This window comes from Rattus norvegicus, chromosome 3 (genome assembly GCF_036323735.1).
Source record: "Rattus norvegicus strain BN/NHsdMcwi chromosome 3, GRCr8, whole genome shotgun sequence".
Taxonomy (NCBI): Eukaryota; Metazoa; Chordata; class Mammalia; order Rodentia; family Muridae; genus Rattus; species Rattus norvegicus.
The window spans coordinates 84,744,475-84,766,482 of NC_086021.1; the positions used below are offsets into that span (position 1 = coordinate 84,744,475).

General features: G+C 41.8%; 1 protein-coding gene across 2 annotated transcripts in view; it reads right to left on the reverse strand.

Annotated features, from left to right (window-relative positions):
• Cerkl (ceramide kinase-like) overlaps positions 1-3,525 on the reverse strand; it is a 106,879-nt gene extending 103,354 nt beyond the window's left edge. Inside the window, exon 1 of one of the 2 annotated variants that reach the window (XM_056985384.2) lies at positions 2,814-3,494. In XM_056985384.2, the coding sequence (XP_056841364.1) occupies positions 2,814-3,015 (202 nt within the window). In that variant the 5' untranslated portion in view covers positions 3,016-3,494. Of the gene's footprint in view, positions 1-2,813 lie in introns of both variants that reach the window. The other variant, XM_056985385.2, reaches the window with a different exon arrangement.
• Positions 3,526-22,008: the final 18,483 nt, after the last annotated feature.

Here is a 22,008-nt window from a genome sequence, read left to right on the forward strand (position 1 = left end):
GCAAACACCCGTGTGGCAGCCATAGCTGGGCATTCTGAAGCAGAATGAAAGCTAAAGTCATTAACACGGCAGAGGCATGGAAGGTGGGTGGTTTCAATAAGGATTCGACAGGCCATCATTAGTGAGAGGGCTTAGAATAAAGATCTGTGGAGAGATTTAAAATTAAAGAAGAAAAACATGGCAGAACTTTATATTTTCGACTGAATTAACCCTGCATTTCTCATCATCAGGTCTCTGGTACTTTTGGAATATTCTGGTATAATCCTGACTGATGCTCATCAGTTACAACCCCAGGCAACAGCCTTTCATTTTCTATTCTTTATTGAAGCCTTCAACCCAAACTGTATTCCCAACTCCCATCATAAATTTGGTGAGATGAACTGTCTCCCCCAACTCACATCCTATTGGAACCTTGAAAAGAACCATATTGGAAAATTGTCTGCCTTTGTAATCTAGCAGGGCGATTACTACAGAATTAGGGTGGTTCTTGACTACAGTGGCCACTGACCCTATAAGAAGGGGAGGGAACTCATGGAGACAATATGGATCCATGTGAAGATACAGAGTTATGTAACCACAAGCCAAGAAATACCAAGAGACACTAAGGCTAAAGACACGAGGGAGGATTGGGCCTTCGGAGGGTTATGGAAACTGAATTTAGGACCTCACACTTCCCAGGCAATGGCCATAAACTCTACCCTAGGTACACAGATAACATCTTTGTTTCTAACAACACTGCAAACCCATAATAAAATACCGTTATGCTCAATTTTCTCCTCCTTGCCCCTAAATTTTTGGGACTTAATAGCTAACTGATCCTCCTATCATGAACAGAGCATGCTCTTTTGAGCACACTGAAATTCCAGTGGATCTTTAGATCACCGCACAACATACTGGTTACTTCACATGTGATGAATGCCTGACTGGTGGCAGTGTCAGTCTTTGGAGTTCTGTCTTTAGGTGTCAGGCTAGTCTGTGTAGTCCTTGTGCCCTAAATACCTAAGCTTACAATGAAGTAACTACTCGCAGGATTAATATCTTTCCTAACAAGACCTAATACACTAAAGTGAACATCCTTTCATTTAAAGAAAAAAGGCTAAAACTTATTGCTGGTGTATTTAAGCTTCCCACCTCGGCCTGTAGTTTCCCTCATAAGCCTCATCTATATAGAGAAGGATGACAGTCAACCTTGAACCCAGTAAGGGAACTGCAGTCACTACGGTCAGAGTCACTTGCCCTGCCAACAAGACCACCAGTTAATCCCAGTTCTAGCAGTGATGGCCTCCATAAAACACATCAATGTCTTCCCTCATTGTGCTCGAGATGGACACGTTAGGGGAGATCGTGGAGTATTTTTGTTTCTCAATGAAACTGCTAAGATACTTCAAGTTTTAAAATGCAATGCTCTGATAACAGCTCATATACGCCACGGAATAGTGTCCAGAGACCTCGTGACCTCAGCCCCACCCTGGGATGCCCAGCACCACCCTGGGAAGCTAGGCCCCTGCCAAGTAATAACAGTCATGGCTTCCTCTACTACATATCCCAGCGCCATGTTCTCCTAAGTGTGGTGGTTTGGTTGTGTCTCCCCTCTGCTCTGGAACTCACCTTTCTCATTCCTCATTGTGCATATCTACAATAATGCAACATCAGACCTTTGCTGGTACGGTCACCTAATGCCTACTCTTTACCCACTGGATTTATTAATGTGCTGCTTGGCCTGTTCTACAAATACAAGTGCCAGGTTCTGGTTTAAAATACCAGGTGTTAATTGTAAAGAAAACTAATGTGTTCTGTATGAAGGGAAAGAAAACCAAAGGGTCTTAGGGCAAAATTAAACACTTACAAACTTCGGAGCAATCAAACTGTCACAAGAGCTTTTCAAATTCTATTACCAGGAGTGCTAATTAAACCGATTTTTCCTCCATCACCACTCACTGTAAAGCGGGATTTCTCTCCTCTAGTCACTATTTGTCTTTGTGCTGCAGCATTGACCTACATGGGGGTCTCACTGCAATCTCTAAATGCTGTCAGCTTGTAGCTTAAATTGGTTCCTTGGGCTAATCCAGATTCTAGTTACAAACATGTATATTCCCCAACTCAGGCTGATTTACAGTCGAAGAGAAAGATCCCACATCCTGGCACCTCGCTTGTAATATTAAAGAATCGGGAAAATACTTCACCTTGGGTTTTTAAGAGACATGAAAACATTTTACTTAAAGCCCAAAGGAGCTTTGCTTAAGTGAACAGCGCTGCACCTGTGGCTCTGGTGAAATTCACACTCCTCGCTAATGCTGGTCCCTGACTGGATGGTTTCATTTAGTTAGACCTTTGGACAAGAAACTTTCAAACAATGACTTTTCCATTCTATGACAAACTGTGGCCCAAGGAGTTTTTTTCCTCTGGAGGCCGAAGGAATCAGCTGTTTCTAATTTCACAAACTCGTAGCTAATTAAAAACACTCTGTGAACCACATTCCACTGTTCTCCAAGACACGTCTAACCGAAATCGACTTGTGGCATCGCATTTTCTTATTGAAACAAAACAAACAAGTAAAACACAAAACTGTAAGTCAATAGACTGTAAGGTTAAGTTATGCGCAAATCAGTGATGCGATATTGTATAGAAATTCATTAAACATCTGGTTTCAAAACTTGTTCCTAATGGAAACTGGACTGCAACTTCCTGGTTTGCAATCACAACCTCTACAGGAGGCTGGGGGTGGAGGGTCAGAGGGGTGTCAGTGACAGGAGGGCGTGGCGGCTGCAGGGTGTGAGGGGCGTGGGAAGGTGGGGGCCGGGGCCACCACTCACCAGCTGGGAGCTCGGGCCGGATGCGTTGCCACCGCAGGGCCCGCTCGCCCAGCGCCACATCGCAGCTTTCCCTCCCGATCTCGAAGATGCCTCGAAGCAGAACCCGCTCGGGTTCAGCAGCTGCCTTTGGGAGCTCCGGACACCCGACGGGCGCCCCCTCCTCCAGAGCGCCCACCCGGCTCCCGAGTCTCCTGCGGAGCATGGTGAGGCGTCGCTGGGCTGGGCCGAATTAGGAACCCACCAGAAACCTTTGGAGGGGGAAGAAAGAGTGGCTACAGCCACCGCCTGGGCCTTGTCCCACGCTGCCAGGGCAACGACGCTAGCCTGAAGGGAGGCGGGGCGAGAGGGCGGAGCCGCGGGTGCTTTTCTCTTTTCCCGAGGGCTAGTGTCCTCTCTGGACCATGCTGCTAGTATGAGCTCCCTGGCTGAGCTCCCTAGTCTGCCAGGCATCCCCAAAATTGGATTATGCATCACCTAGTCACGTGTTAAATAAAGTGCAGGTTCTTGTCAGATAGATCTAAAGTGTACCCAGAATTCTGAGTGGTGGCACACGCCTTTAGTTCCAGCACTCATGAGGCAGAGGCAGGTGAACTTGAGTTGCAGGCCAGCCAGAGCTAAACAGTGAGTCCTACTCCAGTCAGGACTACATGTAAGACGCTGTCCAGAAATAGAAATTTAAAAACAAAAACAACAACAACAATAACAACAACAAAGAGAAACAGTAAGACTCTACTTACTGGGTGACTGCAGAAGTGGCTGGCCAGGAGTCATAAAGGAGTTTCAGTGTGCAAAGCTCTATCTACCTTCTCAGAGGTCTCCTCTGAGATTCCCCAAGGAGTTGCATTATCTCTATGACTGTGTGATTGCCCACGAGCATGTGTAAACCCCTGATTTGCATACACAAACGTGCACTTTACAAAGTTGATATTACTGTCCAGCATATCCATAGTGTAGAATATCTATACAGAGACCTACCTTTCCCTGGATGCATCCTCCTCAGCCTTAGCTCTGCTGGATCTGCTGCCGCCGCCTAGAAACTGCAAAGAGCAGGGCTTACCCACCAAACACAACTGTTTAGCAGGAGGCCTCCAGAGTTCAGCTTTAACTTCCTGCTGGAAGGAGAGACAGCTCTCCACTGTGATTGTACAATAGAGTGAGTGACCTGGGAGGGTTGTTGCTGTTTAATCCAGTTGTCCTGGCCACATTTCAAAATGATTAGTTTGCAATCTCCAGGGATGAGGTCCAGATTCCAGAAACATTTCCCTCTGAAAGCCCAGGATTTAGCCAAGGCTAAGACTTGAAATCAGAAAACAAGAGCCTAGTGTGGCTGCAGACTAGGCACTGAAGGGGGTTTTATGAAGTCCTTATAATGCTCTGAGGTGGGAGGAGGGGAGTCAAGCATGGAAGGATGATTTAAAACTGAGCTCTCCTGTACTATTGCCTAAGGACTCCATCCATCCCATAAAGCAGCCAATCCATGCTCTGTGTGGCCACAGCCCTACGTCAGGAGGGCTAGGTGCAAGAGGATTTCTCTGGGTTCAACACTCACACTGTTGTAGACAATTCATTTCAAACATAAATCTCCAGTGGGTCAGGGAATCAGGGACTTCTCCTATTCAATGCACTGAAAGCAAATACTCAGCCTTCCCCAGCAATCAGGGAAATGCCTCTGGTTGGTCTGATTGCAGCCAGGTTGCTGTGTTTCTTGGAGCAGAAACCCATCTACCTCTAAGCCTCTTGCAGGCAGTCACTGGTAGGTAAGGGCTGTGCGGTTCCCGGAAGAGTTCACTTCTAGAGTTAACATCTCGGATTCACAGCTGTCAGGCAGACTCAAGCTCCTTAGCATTTTAAAAACTCCCTGAGAGCCAAGGCAAACAGTCCAAGGCAATGGCTACTTCTTAGGACCTTTACAAAGGGGCAGGTTGCCATTTGTCAAGCTTCAGTAAAGCCAGGAGGTGCAAACATTGGCTTCGTCTTGTCATGAAGATGAAAAGAATAAAGCCCACGTGTTCTAAAGGGTTCTAAGGATCGAACACACACACACACACACACACACACACACACAAGAGAGAGAGAGAGAGAGAGAGAGAGAGAGAGCGCTTCCAATAGTATATTCCAATTGGCTACGTCTCACCTCCATCTACCTGACCACTAACCTCAGACAGATGTCTAACTCAGGATTTTCCACCACAAATTTATTCTTCTGGAAAATTTTTAATCAATGTCATCAGAAGCTCACATGCCACCTTTTTGTCCTTGGTCTCATGCCTCCTGTCCAACTCACTACAAATCCCGCGTGTTCCACCTTCATAACTCAGTCCTGTCACCCTGCCCTCATCTGTGCACCACCATACACCAAGACAAGAAACACATAAGTGGATGTGATGGGACAAACCTATAATCCCAGCACTCAGGCAGAGAAGCAAAGGAGGGAGGGTCAAGGGTCTTCCTCGGCCACAAAATGAGTTCAAGACCAGCATGAGCTACGTAAGACTCTGTCTAAATTAAAATGAAAGTGACGGTGTCAGCACAGCTCCTGGTTTTTCTTGGGGAAAACTCCTCCCTTGACCTTTCAGCTTCTCAAGCTTCTCTGTTTCTGGGTTCTGCCCTTTCTTTCATCTTCCAAGCCTGTGGTTTCCTATGCTCTTTGCCTCTACTCACGAGTATCCTTCCTTTGTCTGACTTTGACCCTTCTCTCTCCCTCTTACAAGAAATGTGTGACTTCATGAGGACTGTCTCAATAATCCTTAGCTCAATTTGGCTAACAAAGTCAATTTTGCTAAATGAAATCATGTGCTCACAGGTTCTGGGGACCGAGATGCAACTAGCTGTAGGCTGTTGTTAATACTCTCTTTATTTTTCTTTAAAGAAGTTACTGCTATATATGCTTGCATATTTACTTCCTCGTGTATGTCTTAGTCACTCACTGAATGCAGTTAGTGTCAGGAGCACAGTATAAGAAGTACTCCAGAGACATCACCTTTTTGCTGTAGAAAATGAACTCTTTGATGGCTGAAAAATTAACGTGTTAACCATTGAGACCCCTGCATTCAGCATAGCTCCTAGTATCTAGTAAATGCTCAATAAATAACCAAACTGGTTAGGGAACTCCCTCAACATTTGTAACAATGAGTCTAAAGTATCACAAATTCTATAATTCAAATGTTGAAACCCCTAATGATAAAAAATGATAAAATCTATAATCCCCCAAATCATAATCCTGAAGATTAGAATCCCAGATGGTAAAATCCTAAAAGTCTAACTCTGAAAACCCATGATTTCTATGGCAGGGGTGGTGCTTAAAAGGGACAGAAGGCCAAATTTTAAGAGTTTAGCAATGACAAAACCTTTACTTTTAAAATATGTTAGTGGTCTTCACTTGCATTCATGAAGAAGCCAGCAATGTCACTGGCTAGTTCAAAGCTTTACAGAGTAGAATGGGAAGGTCTGTGCAACAATTCACTTAGAAAAAAATGCTCCTTGCAGAGTAGTGAGCACAGAAGAGCCCCTGGAAGACAAGGTGCTTGGCTTGATTGAGGGGCATCAAGGAGAGAAGCATGAAAAACATGATCGATGTACCAGTTTGCTTTCTATTGTAATAAACACCGTGGCTGTATCAGTTACTTGTCTATTGCTATGATAAAACACCGAGGCCAGGGCAGGTTCTAGAAGGGTTTATTTGAGGCTCATGGGTCCAGCAAGTTAGACTCCATCATGGCAGAAGGCTGCAGGCAGCTGGAAAAGCACCCAAGAGCTCACATCTGAAAGTAGCAGCGAGACTTCATTTGGAATGAGTTAGGGTTTGAAATCTTAAAGGTCACAGTGACATACTTTCTGCAAGATCACACATGCTACTCTTCGTCAGATAGTCAGTAACCATAGCAACATATTCAAACAGCCAAGACTTACCAGGAGAATCTCACTCAAACCATGACCATGTCCAAACCAGCCTGAGGAAGAAAGGGCTTATGTCCAACCACAGTTTAGAATCCATCATGAAGGGAAGTCAGGGTGGAAAACCTAGGCAGGAAACTGAAGGCAAGAACTGAAGTCATGGAGGGATGCTGCTCAGTGGCCTGCCCCCAAGTTCACAGTCAGTTACTTTCCTTACACAAGCCAGGACCTCCTGCTCAGAGATGGCACTACTCATGTGGCTCTGGAACTTTTCACATCAATCAAGAAAATGCCCAGACTTGTCCACTGGCCAATCTGATGGGAGCAAGTCCCCCACTGAGGTTCCCACTTTCCAGATGATTCCAACTTGTGTCAAGTTGGAACCCACACACACCCACACACACACATACACACACACACCACACACACATACACAGACCCATGGACACACACACACAGACCCACAGACACACACACACCCACACACACACACACACACACACACACACACACACACACCACACATGCACAGACCCATGGACACACACACACAGACCCACAGACACACACACACATACACACCACACACACAGACACACCACACACACACAGACCCACAGACAGACAGACAGACAAAGACCCACAGACATACACACAGACCCACAGACACACACAGAGACAGACAGACAGACAAAGACCCACAGACACACAGAGACAGACAAAGACCCACAGACACACACACACACACACACACACACACACACACACACACATACACTCACACAAATATGCACACACATGCCCTGCCACAGATAGTGGAGACTTAGTGGGGGGGCTGGAATGAGATCACATGGAGTTATGTAGGTCCTTCTTCAATAAACACTCTTAAAAAGTCATTATCCAAAGAATTATGTGAATATCGATTTAATAGAAAAAAAATACCCTATGCTTTGTCAAACTCTTAAAGAAACAGATTTTGGGAGGTCGAGGGAATAGCATAGGCTTGAATGTTCAAAGGCTGGAGTTCAGAGCTATTGCAGTTGGTCCCCACCAGAAGAGCTCCTTGTCACCTTCCCCATTGTGGTGTCTCTGCTGGCAGTGGAGTCTTCTGTCTCCATCTGACGCTTTGGGAAGTGGTCCAGACCTAGGCAGGCTGTTCCGGTGGCCGGGGGCCCTGAAGTTACCTCACCTCCCCTGTGAGCCTGAATGCTTTGTTTTCAGAACACATGTAGGAGCCTCCTGAAAACGCTATTCCTAAGGTTTATTTTTTATTTTTATTTTGTGTATAAATGTATGGGTGCAGTTATAATTGGAGATCAGAACAGAGTGTTAGGCCCTTGAAAGCAGGAGTTACTGCTGATTGAGAACTGCTGGGCATGATTGCTGGGAGCCAAACTCAAGACCTCTTCAAGAGCAGTGCATGTTTTTAAACTCTAAGCCATTGCTCCAGTCCCTGAAAATGTTTTGTTAACATTAGAGAGCCTTCCATGATCTTCTAGTCAGAATTCGAAGACTTCCACAGCCAAATCTTTCTGGATATAAACAACCATGTGACTGTTGGATTAACACTCTTTCTGTTCAATGTTCTGGAAATGAATATCCAATGTACAACCATAGCAAGAAAGTCATGTTCAGAATGCTTCAAGGCTTTTGAAATGAGATTTTTAATGCATTAGGATATTATATATCTGAATCCAGCTTGGGTTGTAATCCCAGAAGAGAAAATACCAAACGTTATCATCCCGGTGAACAAAATCCTTAAAGTCTAAAAGAAAATAGCAAAACCCTAGAAGTGTAATTCCCAAAGAGTTTTGTAAGTGTTTGCCATGTTAAACATGATATATAAAACATATGAACATATAAAACTGTGTGCTAAAGGGGGTTTTATTTTATAAACAAAACCATGACAGAATTTCATAGGCACATAATAAAATAAATAATAATGACATCTATATATATTGCAAGCATAAATAATCTGTTACACTAAACACAGTTAGTTTAATGGGTATAATTATTGTGATCTGGCAAACTGTATTTATGGGGCAGAAGGTCAAAAAGTAAAATATACAAATGTGCATTACTATTGTAAGTGTTACAGTTCTGTTCCAAAGTAGTTGCTGACTAGAAGTATTATTAGAGGAAAAGGGAACTTCAGCAGATGGAGACTGGTTGAAACAAACAGGTCAATAGTGATGTGCACTGCCCCTGGCCCCTTTCTCAAATAATAATAATAATAATAATAATAATAATAATAATAATAATAATAACAATACACAGTAAGTCATTATCATATGCACAGCTACCCCAATGCCTGAAACCTCAAGTTTTTCACATGTGTAGATTGCAAAACAGAGAACCCAGCATTTATCAACAAGGTTTCAATATTTGTAGGTAGAAGCAAAGTAATTATTTACTAACTCAAATAAGTTGTGATAACATATTTTTGCATAGTAAAATTTGCAAACATATGTGTGTAAAAGAAACAAGAAAGCTCTAAGAATCCTCATATGATGCATACCTGTGGCATCGGAAGTAATGTGAAGAATAAATGCAGAGCGTAGAAAATTGTAGAAACAATGATGACAATGGAAAACAGCGTGAGAAGAATCTTCTTAAAGGGGGAAAGCCTTGAAATAGGCATTCAATGTTTGCAATAGTCATTGGGACAATAGACAATGGCTATCAGCACATAGGTATCTTTTATTTCGAGTTGCCTGGCACTCACTGTTGCTTTGCTACAATGTGAAATTATGCATCTGGATAGATAGTTGCTTTTTCTTCTTCCTCTGCTTTTCTCCTCCCCCTCCTCCCCCTCCTCTCCTTTTCTTCTTCTAGCATAGATGTCCTTAGAAAGCACATTCGTATTCATCCTCTATATGATGTTGCTTGTTTTTTTTTTGTTTTGTTTTGTTTTTTTCTTTTTTTCAGAGCCAAGAACCAAACCCAGGGCCATGCGCTTACTAGGCAAGCGCTCTACCACTGAGCTAAATCCCCAACCCCGATGTTGCTTGTTTTAAAGTTCTTCTGTGGCTCAGCAGACACCAAACAATACATGCAAACCACCCTGGGCTGGTGCATCTTTGCCTGGAATGGGAGGTGATTTCGTGTCATTTTTTTTTGAAAGGACAGATCTGTCTGGTTAATTAAATGTTAAAGTCTTACTCAGCGGTGATGTCTCCATTTTGCTTTCTGCTTTGCAAAATTGAAATTGATGTCTGCGAGATAAGTTTTCTGGGGACTTCGTGTATGAGCAGTGCATCTGTATTACTCTCCCCACCCCTTACAGTTCCCTCACACATTTTTTTTTTTTGGTTCTGTTTTTCGGAGCTGGGGACCGAACTCCCTCACACATTTATGAGCTCTTCTGCAATTCTTATTGCTACATGTGAACTTCAATCATGTGTATATGCTTTTCACTTGGGATTGTGGGAGTTCCTCCCCGGAGGAAACTAAGTCTCCCCCTGTCACCTGCACTGACCACCTGTGACGTTACATTAAGGGATGGAACCCTGTAAATTTTCCCTGTCCAGCTTGGCATTTCAAGCCGTGTTGTCATCGTGTGGACATTTAGATGACCGGATTGCTGAGATTTCATGGGTGCAGCGTCCCATGACACGGGACACACTAGCTAGCAGCAGGTATCTTGTTTCTCTGGTTCTGATAATATTTCTACCTCCTTTTCTTTTCCTAAGCATTAGTTATAGGGGTTGAACTACAGATGTAACAGTTGGGCACCCACCCCAACCAGCTTATTTTCTGCATTTCGGCTGGTGGTTTATCAGCCAATAGTTTCTATTGGTTGCAAAAAGAAACTTCTCAGACGAGGAGTGAGAGCTACGCTTATCTGTGGGTATAAGGATACGAGTTTTAGGAAGCAGACACTGCACTGGCTTGGGAACCCGGCAGTAGTATGTTCTCTTCTGGACTCTGTGACACAGATAATTAGCTGAGTTTACAACAACAAGCATGAATTCCCTCCTCCTAAGCAGACTAAAGTACAATAGACATCTGTTGGTCAATCCCCAAGATAAAAGTAGCACTATTGTTCTGTTAGAGATGCCTGGCTAGTCTAGGTGTTCTTTCATTGGCTTTACAGCCAGGTAGGACTACCAATCACTTCTCTCTCCTGGCAGCTTGCATAACCCTTCTGACCTATTAGAGCTAGTACTCAAACAAGAGGCTTCCGGGTCAATTTCAACTCAATGTCTTCAATCTTGTGTCTGAAGTGTGTGGTGTCTTCAGCAATCCGTCCTGACTGGCAGCTAAGGGCATTGGCCGTAGGCCAAATTTTAACTTTTGTCCTATACTCTTCTGTTAGATTTCTACCTTAGCTCTATTTTTCTTACTTAGAAATCAATCTCTTGTGCTTAAAATAATGCTTTTGGAGGAAATGACTCCTTGGGTACAAGTATTTGCTGCATACAAAACCCTGATGACCTGAGTTCAGATCTCCCAGAGCACATGTAACATGAGTCTGTAATCCTAGCATCCTTGGGTGTGATCTGAGGCTGAAGCAGGAGAATTGCCTGGAGCTTTTGGGACAGCTAGGCTTGATCCGCAGTGCAGCCGCAGAATAAAGTGTGCAATGCCTCAACAGGGTGGAAAGTATGAACTGACCTCTAAAGTTGTCCTCTGTTCTACACACACACACACACACACACACACACACACACACACACACACAATCTACACAATGTAGTAATAGTAATATTTTGCAGTAACAAATGATCAATATTGTGTTGATGAGTATATTTAGTTTAAAATTGAGATTCCACTTTAATTTCTGATCTTATTCAATATACAGTGCCTCGTGGATAAGAGAAACAGAAATATGTATGGCAGAAGTCAGCATTTATTTCTGCACACCAACATGCATTGGAAGTGAGGTCACCTTAGGTCGTGTCCACCTCTCCCTTATTCCTGATGCTCTATGGGCCCATTGTCAAGGCCTCACAGAGAAGGCTTCCTTCTCACGCTGAGTGGAGATGTTGTCAAAATGTTCCTGCTACTGTGGCTCCTGCTGCCTACAAGGTAGAGGGCCATCTGTCCCTACAACAATCACAGAGGAAAAAAAGAAAAAGAAAACTATGCTAGAAGCCCATCAAGTCAGAATATCCCATTTTCTGAATATGCCAGATTCCCAACCCCCCATCCCCATTCCTCAGATTGGAACTTTTGAAAATGAATTGCTCAGCTACATTCTAGGTCACATCTCACACACCGTGATAGCCAGCCTCTCAGTGGGCAGTAACGCAGAGCAACAGAGAGAAGGAGGATGGATCCTCTTTCTCTTTTCCCAAGTGTTTTAAAAATCCTGTTAAGGTTAGTGCTGAAATGTATAGACTATAAGTAAAATCTCCAAATACATGTCCTCTGAGCAGAGAGTTTGAAGCATCTGACAGCGACCAGTAGAGATACTGCACTGTGGAATCTTAAATTAGGCACAACAGGCATGCGATTAAAGCAGGCAGGGGTCCCACAATCCCACCCATCACAAACCTACCCTCGTTTGCTTCACTAAATGAAACAGAGAAAAATCAGTGTCCCTTCCCAGCTATTCACCATAGGCAGCAGAATTTGCACTGAACTAGGTGGCTTTCAATCTTATTTCATTGTGTCTGACCAGTTTGGATCTCTGTCTTCTGTCAACAACTTATACAACTAGAAGTGCATAGCTTATGAGATTGTATTTCTCACATAAAAGTGAATATTTCTCAAATGGTCCAGAGTCAGAGTGTTGCTGTGTTTCCTGATCCTATGTGATGTCACTGAGAAAGAAATGGCTTTGCTGGTCCTTTGGAGGACCCTGCGGGTGGCTCCAAGATAGTTCCTGGTGTGCTGGAGTCAAATGTTCTCCACAAGAGTGTCCAAGAAGAATGAAGAGAGAAAAGCAGGTTCTCTTTCTTCATCTCCCGTTCTCTCTGAGAAGAACATATCTTTCAAAATCTCACTCATCACATTTTCTCTCAAGTACCACAAATTAGCATCCGGCAGTAGAGCTGGGCTCTGGGAGGTGGGGGGACATGTCTCCAGCATTTCAGCTTTCAGAGACCTGCCAACCTACAGAAAGAAGGTCAGGTTATCTTAGGTTGGTTTCTCATAAAGACCATGACCAAGAGCAGCTTGAGGGGGGACAGGACATATTTGTCTTACGTTTCCTGATCCCAGTTGGTCATTGGGGAAAGCCAAGACAGGAACTCAGAGCAAAAACCTGGAAGCAGGAACCAAAGCAGAGAACGTGGAGAGTGGATACTTACCAACTGGATCAGCTCGTTTCCTTTACCTCCCAGGACCACCTGCCAAGAAGGGGGATAACCGCATCAATCAACAATTAAAAAATGCCACATAGACATGCCCACAGGCCAAACTAATGGAAGTAATTCCTTAATAGAGAGTCCATCTTCCAAGATACATCCGGGTTTGTCACATTGATAAAAACCCAACAGCACAGAGATAGGTGACAGCTGGTGAGGCAACCAACATCTGGGTAGTCCCTTCTAGGTCATATAGATTTTCTACCAGTGTATAACAGTCTCCAGGCATTTTAACTTAAAGCAATGACAATTTGTTATTTCTCCTGATTCTGGGAGTTGGCTGGGCCCAGCTAGGTGGTGGCTCTGCTCCATGGATTGTTAATTGAACACTCTAGTATTTGGTTGGCTGCACATCCATGATGAACTCACAGGCCTGGCATTTGCAGAGGGGTTGCTGAATTTTGTGAAGACTGACCTCTGTTTCTCCCCATGTGGCTTTGCATCACTTAGTGACCTCTGTCTCTCCCCATGTGGCTTCCCGTCACTCAGGAGTTCATCTTGAGCTTTTAAAAATGAGTCACGAAGTAGAATGTGAAGCCAATTGGTTTTCTAATTCAACACTCACTGTAGAACTTCTGTTTTTTGAGTGGCAAATAAATGCATACAAATGGTGGGACCTCTCAGAGTCCCACCCCTAGACAATGAACTAGAGGCGGCTGCTAAGAAAGGAAGAATTAGCCTCTCCTCAGGATGAACCTCCTGATCGGTCATCAGCTAATACAAAATGGCCAACCCTGAATTGTATACATACAAACAACAATGTGGTCTCGGCTAATTGTATTTATATATTTTGCATAAGATAGATAGATAGATAGATAGATAGATAGATAGATAGATAGATAGATAGATGGATAGATGTGTAACAATAACAATCACTAGTTCATTGATGGAGCACGCGTCCGGCATGCCTGAAGCCCTAGTTCAACTGGCATTAATTTTTCCCTTTACCAGAAATCCCAGGGAAGTCTTCTTGTAGTACATTTTGCCCCACAAAGTCTAACAACTTTAGCCATCAACAGGGAAAAGGATGAGAGTTGGGATGTGTTTAAATATTTTCCTGTTCTCCTAAATGGGCTGCCTTGTCTGATCTCAGTAGAAGAGGATGTGCCTAGTTCTGCAGTGACCTGAGTGGGTTGGTGCCCACCGGGACCTCCTTCTTCTCAGGGAAGGGGAATGGGGAAAAGGGAAGGCAGTGTAAGGGGAGAATGGGAGGAGGTCAGTGGCTGCTATTGGGATGTAAAATGAATAAATGAACAAATTAGTGAAAAAACAAAACCAAAAAATTTCTGTGCCTCCTACACAAAGCAAATTCTAGAACAACCAATAAATAGTACAGAATGAAACTCTGCCCCTAAAATCAAAACAAACAAACAAAAAAACCCAAAAATCATGAATTCCAGGTGTATAGAATAGCCAAACTCGTCTAAGTGAACATCAAGAAAAGGAAGAGGAGAAAAAGGAGGAGGAGGAAGCAGAGGCAGCAACAGAGACAGCAGCAGCAGCAGCAGCAGCAGCAGCAGCAGCAGCAGCAGCAGCAGCAGCAGCAGCAGCAGCAGCAGCAGCAGCTCACTCATATTTAGAGAAATCAGGGCAACTATGTAACCCAGTAGAGTCCTCCATAACTAAGTTGGTGTCTCAGCCCCCAGGTTTCAAATTTAAAAGATGAAAACAGACTAAAGACCCCAGATAACCTAGAAACAGAGACAGAACTTTAAAAAGTGATAGCATCTAAATTAATTAGAACTACAAGCATTAAGAAAGTTACAATACTGTGTGTTAGATGAGTGTTTGTGAAACTATGTAAATGTGACATTTCTGCAGAGGCTTTATTTAGGAGAATCCATGCTGTCCTACAAATAAAAATTTTCCCATGAAGTTTAGACAATAGTTGATGTTTGATACTTTATATAAAGTCTGTCATATTTTAAAATCTGAATTTTAAGTCACCTTTCATTAAATATACCTATATTTTAAAGCTCAGTCATATGATTAAAACTCCCCACAACTTTTACATAATCCAGGTAATTACTGGATAGCTACTATTTGCCAGTCTGTTCAAGAAGCAAATTTGGTACTAACTAAAATATTCTGGTGGTGACACACACGTGATCACTTAGAACATTTTCAATGTGATTTGAATTAACTTTTCCACAGCTAACATATCTTTAGCGTCAATCCGAAGCAGACTTCACTGTGCATTTTAGCTTTATAAGGATACTCTGATAAAGTATCACGATTGCAGCAGGTCATATCATTTCTGGTGGCAGCTGTGAAATAAGGTACTCGTCGGGCTGCTTCCTTCCTAGGGACTCTGAGTTTCTAGCAGTGGTCCAAGGTCCCCATAGTCCCCGCCTTCATACACGCATTGCTCAAATTCCTCTCTTTTCATCACCTCCCGTTATCTCTATGTGCCGTGTGTTTGTATATCCTGTCTTTTCACAAGAACATTAGCGGATTGCTTGTGGGGCCCACCTCAGTCAGAGTGACTTCATCTCACGTTTCATCTAACATCCTAATTATCTGTGAGAAAATAAGTAGGGTTTAAGATAACTAAGACCTCTTTGTACAAACAAATAAATAGATAAAAATATATATGAAGATAGACAAATAAAATGTAAACATAAATGTATTGAGATTTGTTCTTTAGCTACATATTATAATGCTAAATATTGGCTCCTAAGGCCTGGCTGCCCCCCAAGGACGAGAAAGTTTGCACCAGACCCAAGTGATACCATGTGACCTTGCTCTCCAAGTTATCCCTGCTTGATGAATAAAGATGACAACATAGCTGGGCAGAATTGAAGTAGGCGGGTCTTGGGCTTTCCAGAATTGGGGTCTGAGGAGAACCATGAGGAGGAGAGAGGTGGAAAGAAGAAAGATGGCATGGGTTGGGCGAGTCATGAAAACATGGCTGGCCAATTGAAGTTAAGAGCAGCTCATGGAACATGGCGAATTAATTATACCTTGTGGTTATGGATTGGGAAATAGATTCTACCAGCATAGAGGGTGGATATCTGCCCAGCTCTGGTGCTGATTAAAGTTTTTATAAATATAAATGTTATATGTCTTTTATCCTGGGACGGAATGATCAAAGGTAGGGTAGAAGCCCCCAATTGAGATTAAATATATTCCACAACACAAATGTACTATCAGTCGATTAGGAAGTAAAGATCTCTTTGTTTAATCCTTTAGAGTTAAAGCACATTGAAATAGATGTCCTCTAAGCAAATATTCTTGTGTTAGCATAAAAAATGTGCATAGAAGCAACCTTATTTTACTAAGAAATTATTTGTGAAGAAATGTTATTAATTTCACTATTAAGAATTTATTATAAATTATATGCATTTAATTTATTGTTATTTATCAGCATACATTTAGCCATGTGGAACACAGGCTATTTTGTTATTGTTAACAAGTAATGCTTTCCCCATTCTATTTTGATCTCTCTGTTATCTTCTCTATTTATCTGTTGGGTGTGAACATTCTTAGTCATGTACTCAAAGCCTTCAACAGATTATAGTCCTATAATCCCCTTCTATGAGCAGACAAGCCCCATGATCATTAAGGACGCCAGATAAAAGGAATTAACAGTTCCCTTTAGCAAGAGGAAACTGGCCCACTGACGTCACTGTAACCTTAATTGACATCACTGAGAGTGAACAGTACAGAAACAGCAGTCATGTGGTATGTTTATTAACTGAACATTTTAAAGTAGAAACTATAGCTTAGTGTAATTTTGCAGAGCCCTAAATATAGAATAAGAGGGATGCCCTGAACACTGATAAATAGGAGAGAAAAATGTAGCATGCATTCAAGAGAATTCTTTTTTTTTCCTCCATCTTTATTAACTTGAGTATTTCTTATTTACATTTTGATTGTTATTCCCTTTCCCTGTTTCTGGGCCAACATCTCCCTAACCCTTCCACCTCCCCTTCTATATGGGTGTTCCCCTTCCCATCCTCCCCCCATTACCACCCTCCCCACAACAATCACGTTCACTGGGGGTTCAGTCTTGGCAGGACCAAGGGCTTCCCTTCTACTGGTGCTCTTACTAGGCTATTCATTGCTACCTATGAGGTTGGAGCCCAGGGTCAGTCCATGTATAGTTTTTGGGTAGTGGCTTAGTCCCTGGAAGCTCTGGTTGGTTGGCATTGTTGTTCATATGGCGTCTCAAGCCCCTTCAAGCTCTTTCAGTCCTTTCTCTGATTCCTTCAACAGGGACACATTCTCAGCTCAGTGGTTTACTGCTGGCATTTGCCTATGTATTTGCTGTATTTTGACTGTGTCTCTCAGGAGAGATCTACATCCGGTCCCTGTCAGCCTTCACTTCTTTGTTTCATCCATCTTATCTAGGTGGCTGTATATGTATGGGCCACTGTGGGGCAGGCTCTGAATGGGCATTCCTTCAGTCTCTGTTCTAAACTTTCCTTCCCTATTCCCTCCCAAGGGTATTCTTGTTTCCCTTTTAAAGAAGGAGTGAAGCATTCGCATTTTGGTCAACCTTCTTGAGTTTCATGTGTTCTATGCATCTAGGGTAATTTGGGCATTTGGGCTAATATCCACTTATAAGAGAATTCTTATTATGTGAAAGAAAAAGGTTGGTTTGAAGACAGTGTATGGTACTTTAACATTCCTTTTAACCAAGACTCAAATTATATTCAACCCAGTGATGTAAAAATAAATGAATCAATCCGTCAGTAAATAAGAAAGAAAGGCAAATAAGACTGCTTACTCTCAGTAGGGAGGGAAATTTGGTAACAGAAGAGAGGAGTTGCAATTATTATCTTTCAGACAATTGACGACCATGAGGATGAGACTCATTTCTGGTATACTCATCCTCAACAGATTAATTTATAGCACTGTGGTTCTGGCAAGAGGCCTCTGCATCAATCATACAGTCTGGTCTCTTGGACAAGTAATATTTGCTAAGGCTGCCCTAGGTCTCTAAAGGATCAGAATAACAGCAGCAAGTGAAAAATCCAAGGTCCCTGTTCTTGAGAAGCCCACAATCTGTACAAGGAGATAGATAATTTAAAATAATCACCACAAACAAAGAGATAATACTAGATAAAAACTATGGCAAAAAAAAGAGCTAAAATAATTGAGTGCTTTGGGTACTGTTGAAGGTGTTGGCTACATTGGATCAATGTCAAAAAAAGTTTGTTTGAGGAAACAAGATCCTAAAAGAAAATTTCGAACACAGGCGTTTCCTGCCACTTCCCATATGATGTAATATATGGGAAATATATCCCATGTAATATAAGACACAAGACAGCTTTGATGAAGCTAGGTACAAATGAACAGAAAGTGTCGAGCACTGACCTGGTGTGAGAGACCATCTTCCCGCTGAGCTGTCTTTACTCATGAAGTCCACAGCGTTAGCTGCAGCGATGACACCGATTTCTCGTGTAGACCAGATGAACATACTTATTTTCCCTTTTCAATGTCATTTTAATTTGATGTAGACCTTAGGATTTTCCCAAACCTGGGGACCTGTAGAAATGTGGTTCCTGTTACTACTTTTTTAAATTGGGAGGCAAAAAGATTCCCTAACTGTGTAGGTGGCCAACACAACACTTAATGTGTCTAAAGATTTAGTTCACCATTAACACAACATTCTGCATTTCAAGGTATTTTTAAATTACCAGTTTAATCAGACTTCCCCAGAGACCATGCCTTGTCAATGCCACTAGCTTGGCAACATCGTTAATTCCATCAGAGCCACTGAACCAAGTATTAGTGTGTGTGTGGAGAGAGTGCATGAGTCGATTGCCAGCACAGAATTTTCCTGACATAGGAAGGCATATGATCTCAACTTCTGAGTGCACACCCATGCAGCTTTCTAGCTGAACGGTTCCTGATAATGGTATCCACTGGAATACAATGCCTGGCCAGGAGCTAGTGATTCTGCCACCTTACAAATCACTGTTCATCCGACTCCAGAGCGCCTCTTACAATGATAGCATGGGTCCTCAGTCCTGGGCTTCCACAACATATCACATCGGCTCTTTTAGCTTTTGTTGGATACCTGAACAGACATTTTTATTTAGTTTTTTTTTTAAAATAGGCTATGGGTCTTTTTTGTTTAAAGAGGTTTTTAGTGTAGTTTCAAAAAAAGCTTTGTTATTATCCGTTTTCCATTAGGACAAAACTGCTCTGCTTTTGAAACCTAGTTTTATTAATTGTTTAATAGATATTTTCACTTCAAATTTCTCATATAATTATAGAACTAAAACAGCTTGGCTCATACTGTTAGCTAATGATCCATATATCATTTTAGTAATTGCAGGATGTAGGCATCTTGCGGAAGATGCATCAGATTTGCAAGAATTTATATAGATGTTCAATTGGTGAAAACACTAATGTTCTAAACAATAAGTTATGCTACTTAAAATCTGAGTGCAATATTATTTTACTATAACATATTATAAACCTAAAAGTCTGTATGCTACTCTGAATATGTGATAATCCATTAATATGTGCATGAAATTGTCTTTTTAATAGTTAAAAATAGATATAGATATTACATAACATTGATATTGATATAAACGAAATTTGTGTTTTATGGAGTAGCCCTATTCTGTAGGAATTATACACAAGTTAAAGTATTTAACCAAACTTCATCTCCAACTATGAAGTAATCTGCCAGCTTCTTCTAGGAGTAAGTTTTCCATTACAAAGCTGTAAGTATTTCTTATGGTAGGAACTTCAATTGCTCATGAAGAATAAGAACACAGAACTCAAATGCTATAACAAGCACCACACAGCGAAACCATATGAAATATTTTTCTTGATAAGGCCAAAGCTACCAGCATATCTCTCCTCTCTCTCTCTCTCTCTCTCTCTCTCTCTCTCTCTCTCTCTCTCTCTCTCTTTCTCTCTCTCTCTCTGTCTTCTTTTTTGACTAGTCTTCACCAAAGACTAGGGTTTTTTTTAGCTTATATAAGGATGAAGCAAATATAAAGCCTCCAAAAGTATCTTTAAAACATGCTTAACAATTCATAAAAGAAATGACGGAGATAATTTAAAAGATTTCCTATGGTTTGAAAATGCCTTCCAAATATTCATTAAACATTTAAGTGAGTGAACGTGTAGAATATGTTTCTGACATTGGCGCTGGTTTCGTGGTATTTCTCTGATCAGATGGAAGCTCTATGCGTTATGCAGAGTGCACGCAGTTCATTCATGCATAAACAATATCATTTTCATAAATTAAAACCTCCCCTGCAGAAGGAACATCTGTGCCTGCCTTTGAATTAAAGATGGTGGCATGTGAGTTACTCCCTGACTGACTGAAAGAATCCCTGCGCTTTAGAGTGAAGTCTTAAACACATACACAAATGAAAAAGCAAAAAGAGCGGAGCAGAATCTTCGTCCTTCGATTCTCCCTTTCACGAAACCCACAGTCTAGATTCCTTTGCTCTCTGTTTTAAATGTTGTGATTCTAGAAACGCCTTCCTCGAACCTTCTGCTCACTATAGCAACAGTTTTTAGTTCACATGGAGATGTCTAATTTTAATTACAGGTGGAACTGAGCTGCTTACTAGATCAGATCAGATCAGATCAGACCTGAATGTTCACTTCATGGTTCCCTGGGCTGGGTGGCTGGAAGTATTCTGCTGTCAGAATTGTGTCTCCTAAAGTCAATGGTGAGAAAAATCCAGGATACGAAGCAACAGCTTGGTTCCAAAAGAATTGCCCTGACTCATTTGGACAGAGATTGCTGCGTTTGGGGTAAAGTTGGGACCAGCTTTAATGTATTTCTGTGTGTGACAAAGGCTGGTAGAAAACATGATTTTAAATTACACTCATTTTTTTTTGAACGTTGAAATATCCCTTGCTGCTACTGTCACAGCTTGATGTGGCCTCGTTGGCAATGTTATCACTATGGCTAATTGTTCCTGTCTATTAGATTACTCACGTTTTTTTCTGGAGCAGCTTACTAAATGAGGTCAGCTTTCTGGAACCCTTAAATCACCAATGAGAAGGAGATTAAAGGAACATGCTTGCAAGGGAGGTAGGCATCCAATGTGGCATCCAAATCAGAGAAGGAACAATGGAGTTACTAATGACAGTAATCAAAGAACCGCAGTAGAGCCAGAAAACGCCATTCCACAAAAGTCAAGACTGTTAGCCATTTCTCATGGGAGAGGAAAAGCCAAACTATTCTTTAAGTGGACTTACCAATGGACAGAAGTTGGTGTGTGTGTGTGTGTGTGTGTGTGTGTGTGTGTGTGTAGGTGCATATATATTGTGTTTATGAAACTGGGAAGCAATATACCCTCCTAATGTATAATGTATAATGTACAGGTAATGTATACTTGTATACCAAAAGCTCACTAGCACTTTTGTGGAACAATTAGTAAAGATATCCTCAAGCACTTAATAGAACAACTACCAAATGCCACATCTTCTGGGAATCTTTCAGTTGATTAAATAATTTTCCTACAATATCACAGGACAATTTGGAGGACTGCACTGTTTTGAAAGAAAGCTACTTAGTTCAGCAAATATATAGGTAACAGAACAGTAAGAAAATGTTCGCTTTTTGTCTATGCTTTAAATATGTATAAACAAATTAAAGTCTGGCATTGGTTTGTCTTGCTAGTTAATACTTAGACAAATCCACCTTCAGAATAAAAGAAACTTCTAACAGTCATTTCAATAAACAGACAAACATACAAGCAAAAGAGGAAAAAAAAAAACCGACGTTCAAGGTGAAGACGTTTCACCTTGAGAAAACCAGAGTTGTTTGTCCAGCTCTGTATTCCAAATAATAAAACAGTATCGAGGTCTGGTTTTTTTTTTTAATCTATGAAGCTGGTGATTCCCTAAGCAAGATGACAGACTAAGCGTAAGACGAGCTCAACTCTTTATTTTATTACTAATGCTTAACATTAGTTCAGCAAATACAGAAGTTAATCCCCCTTGGTACGATACGATTTTATTCTTTAAAAAAATCACTTTTGGAAGAAATGAACCCATTG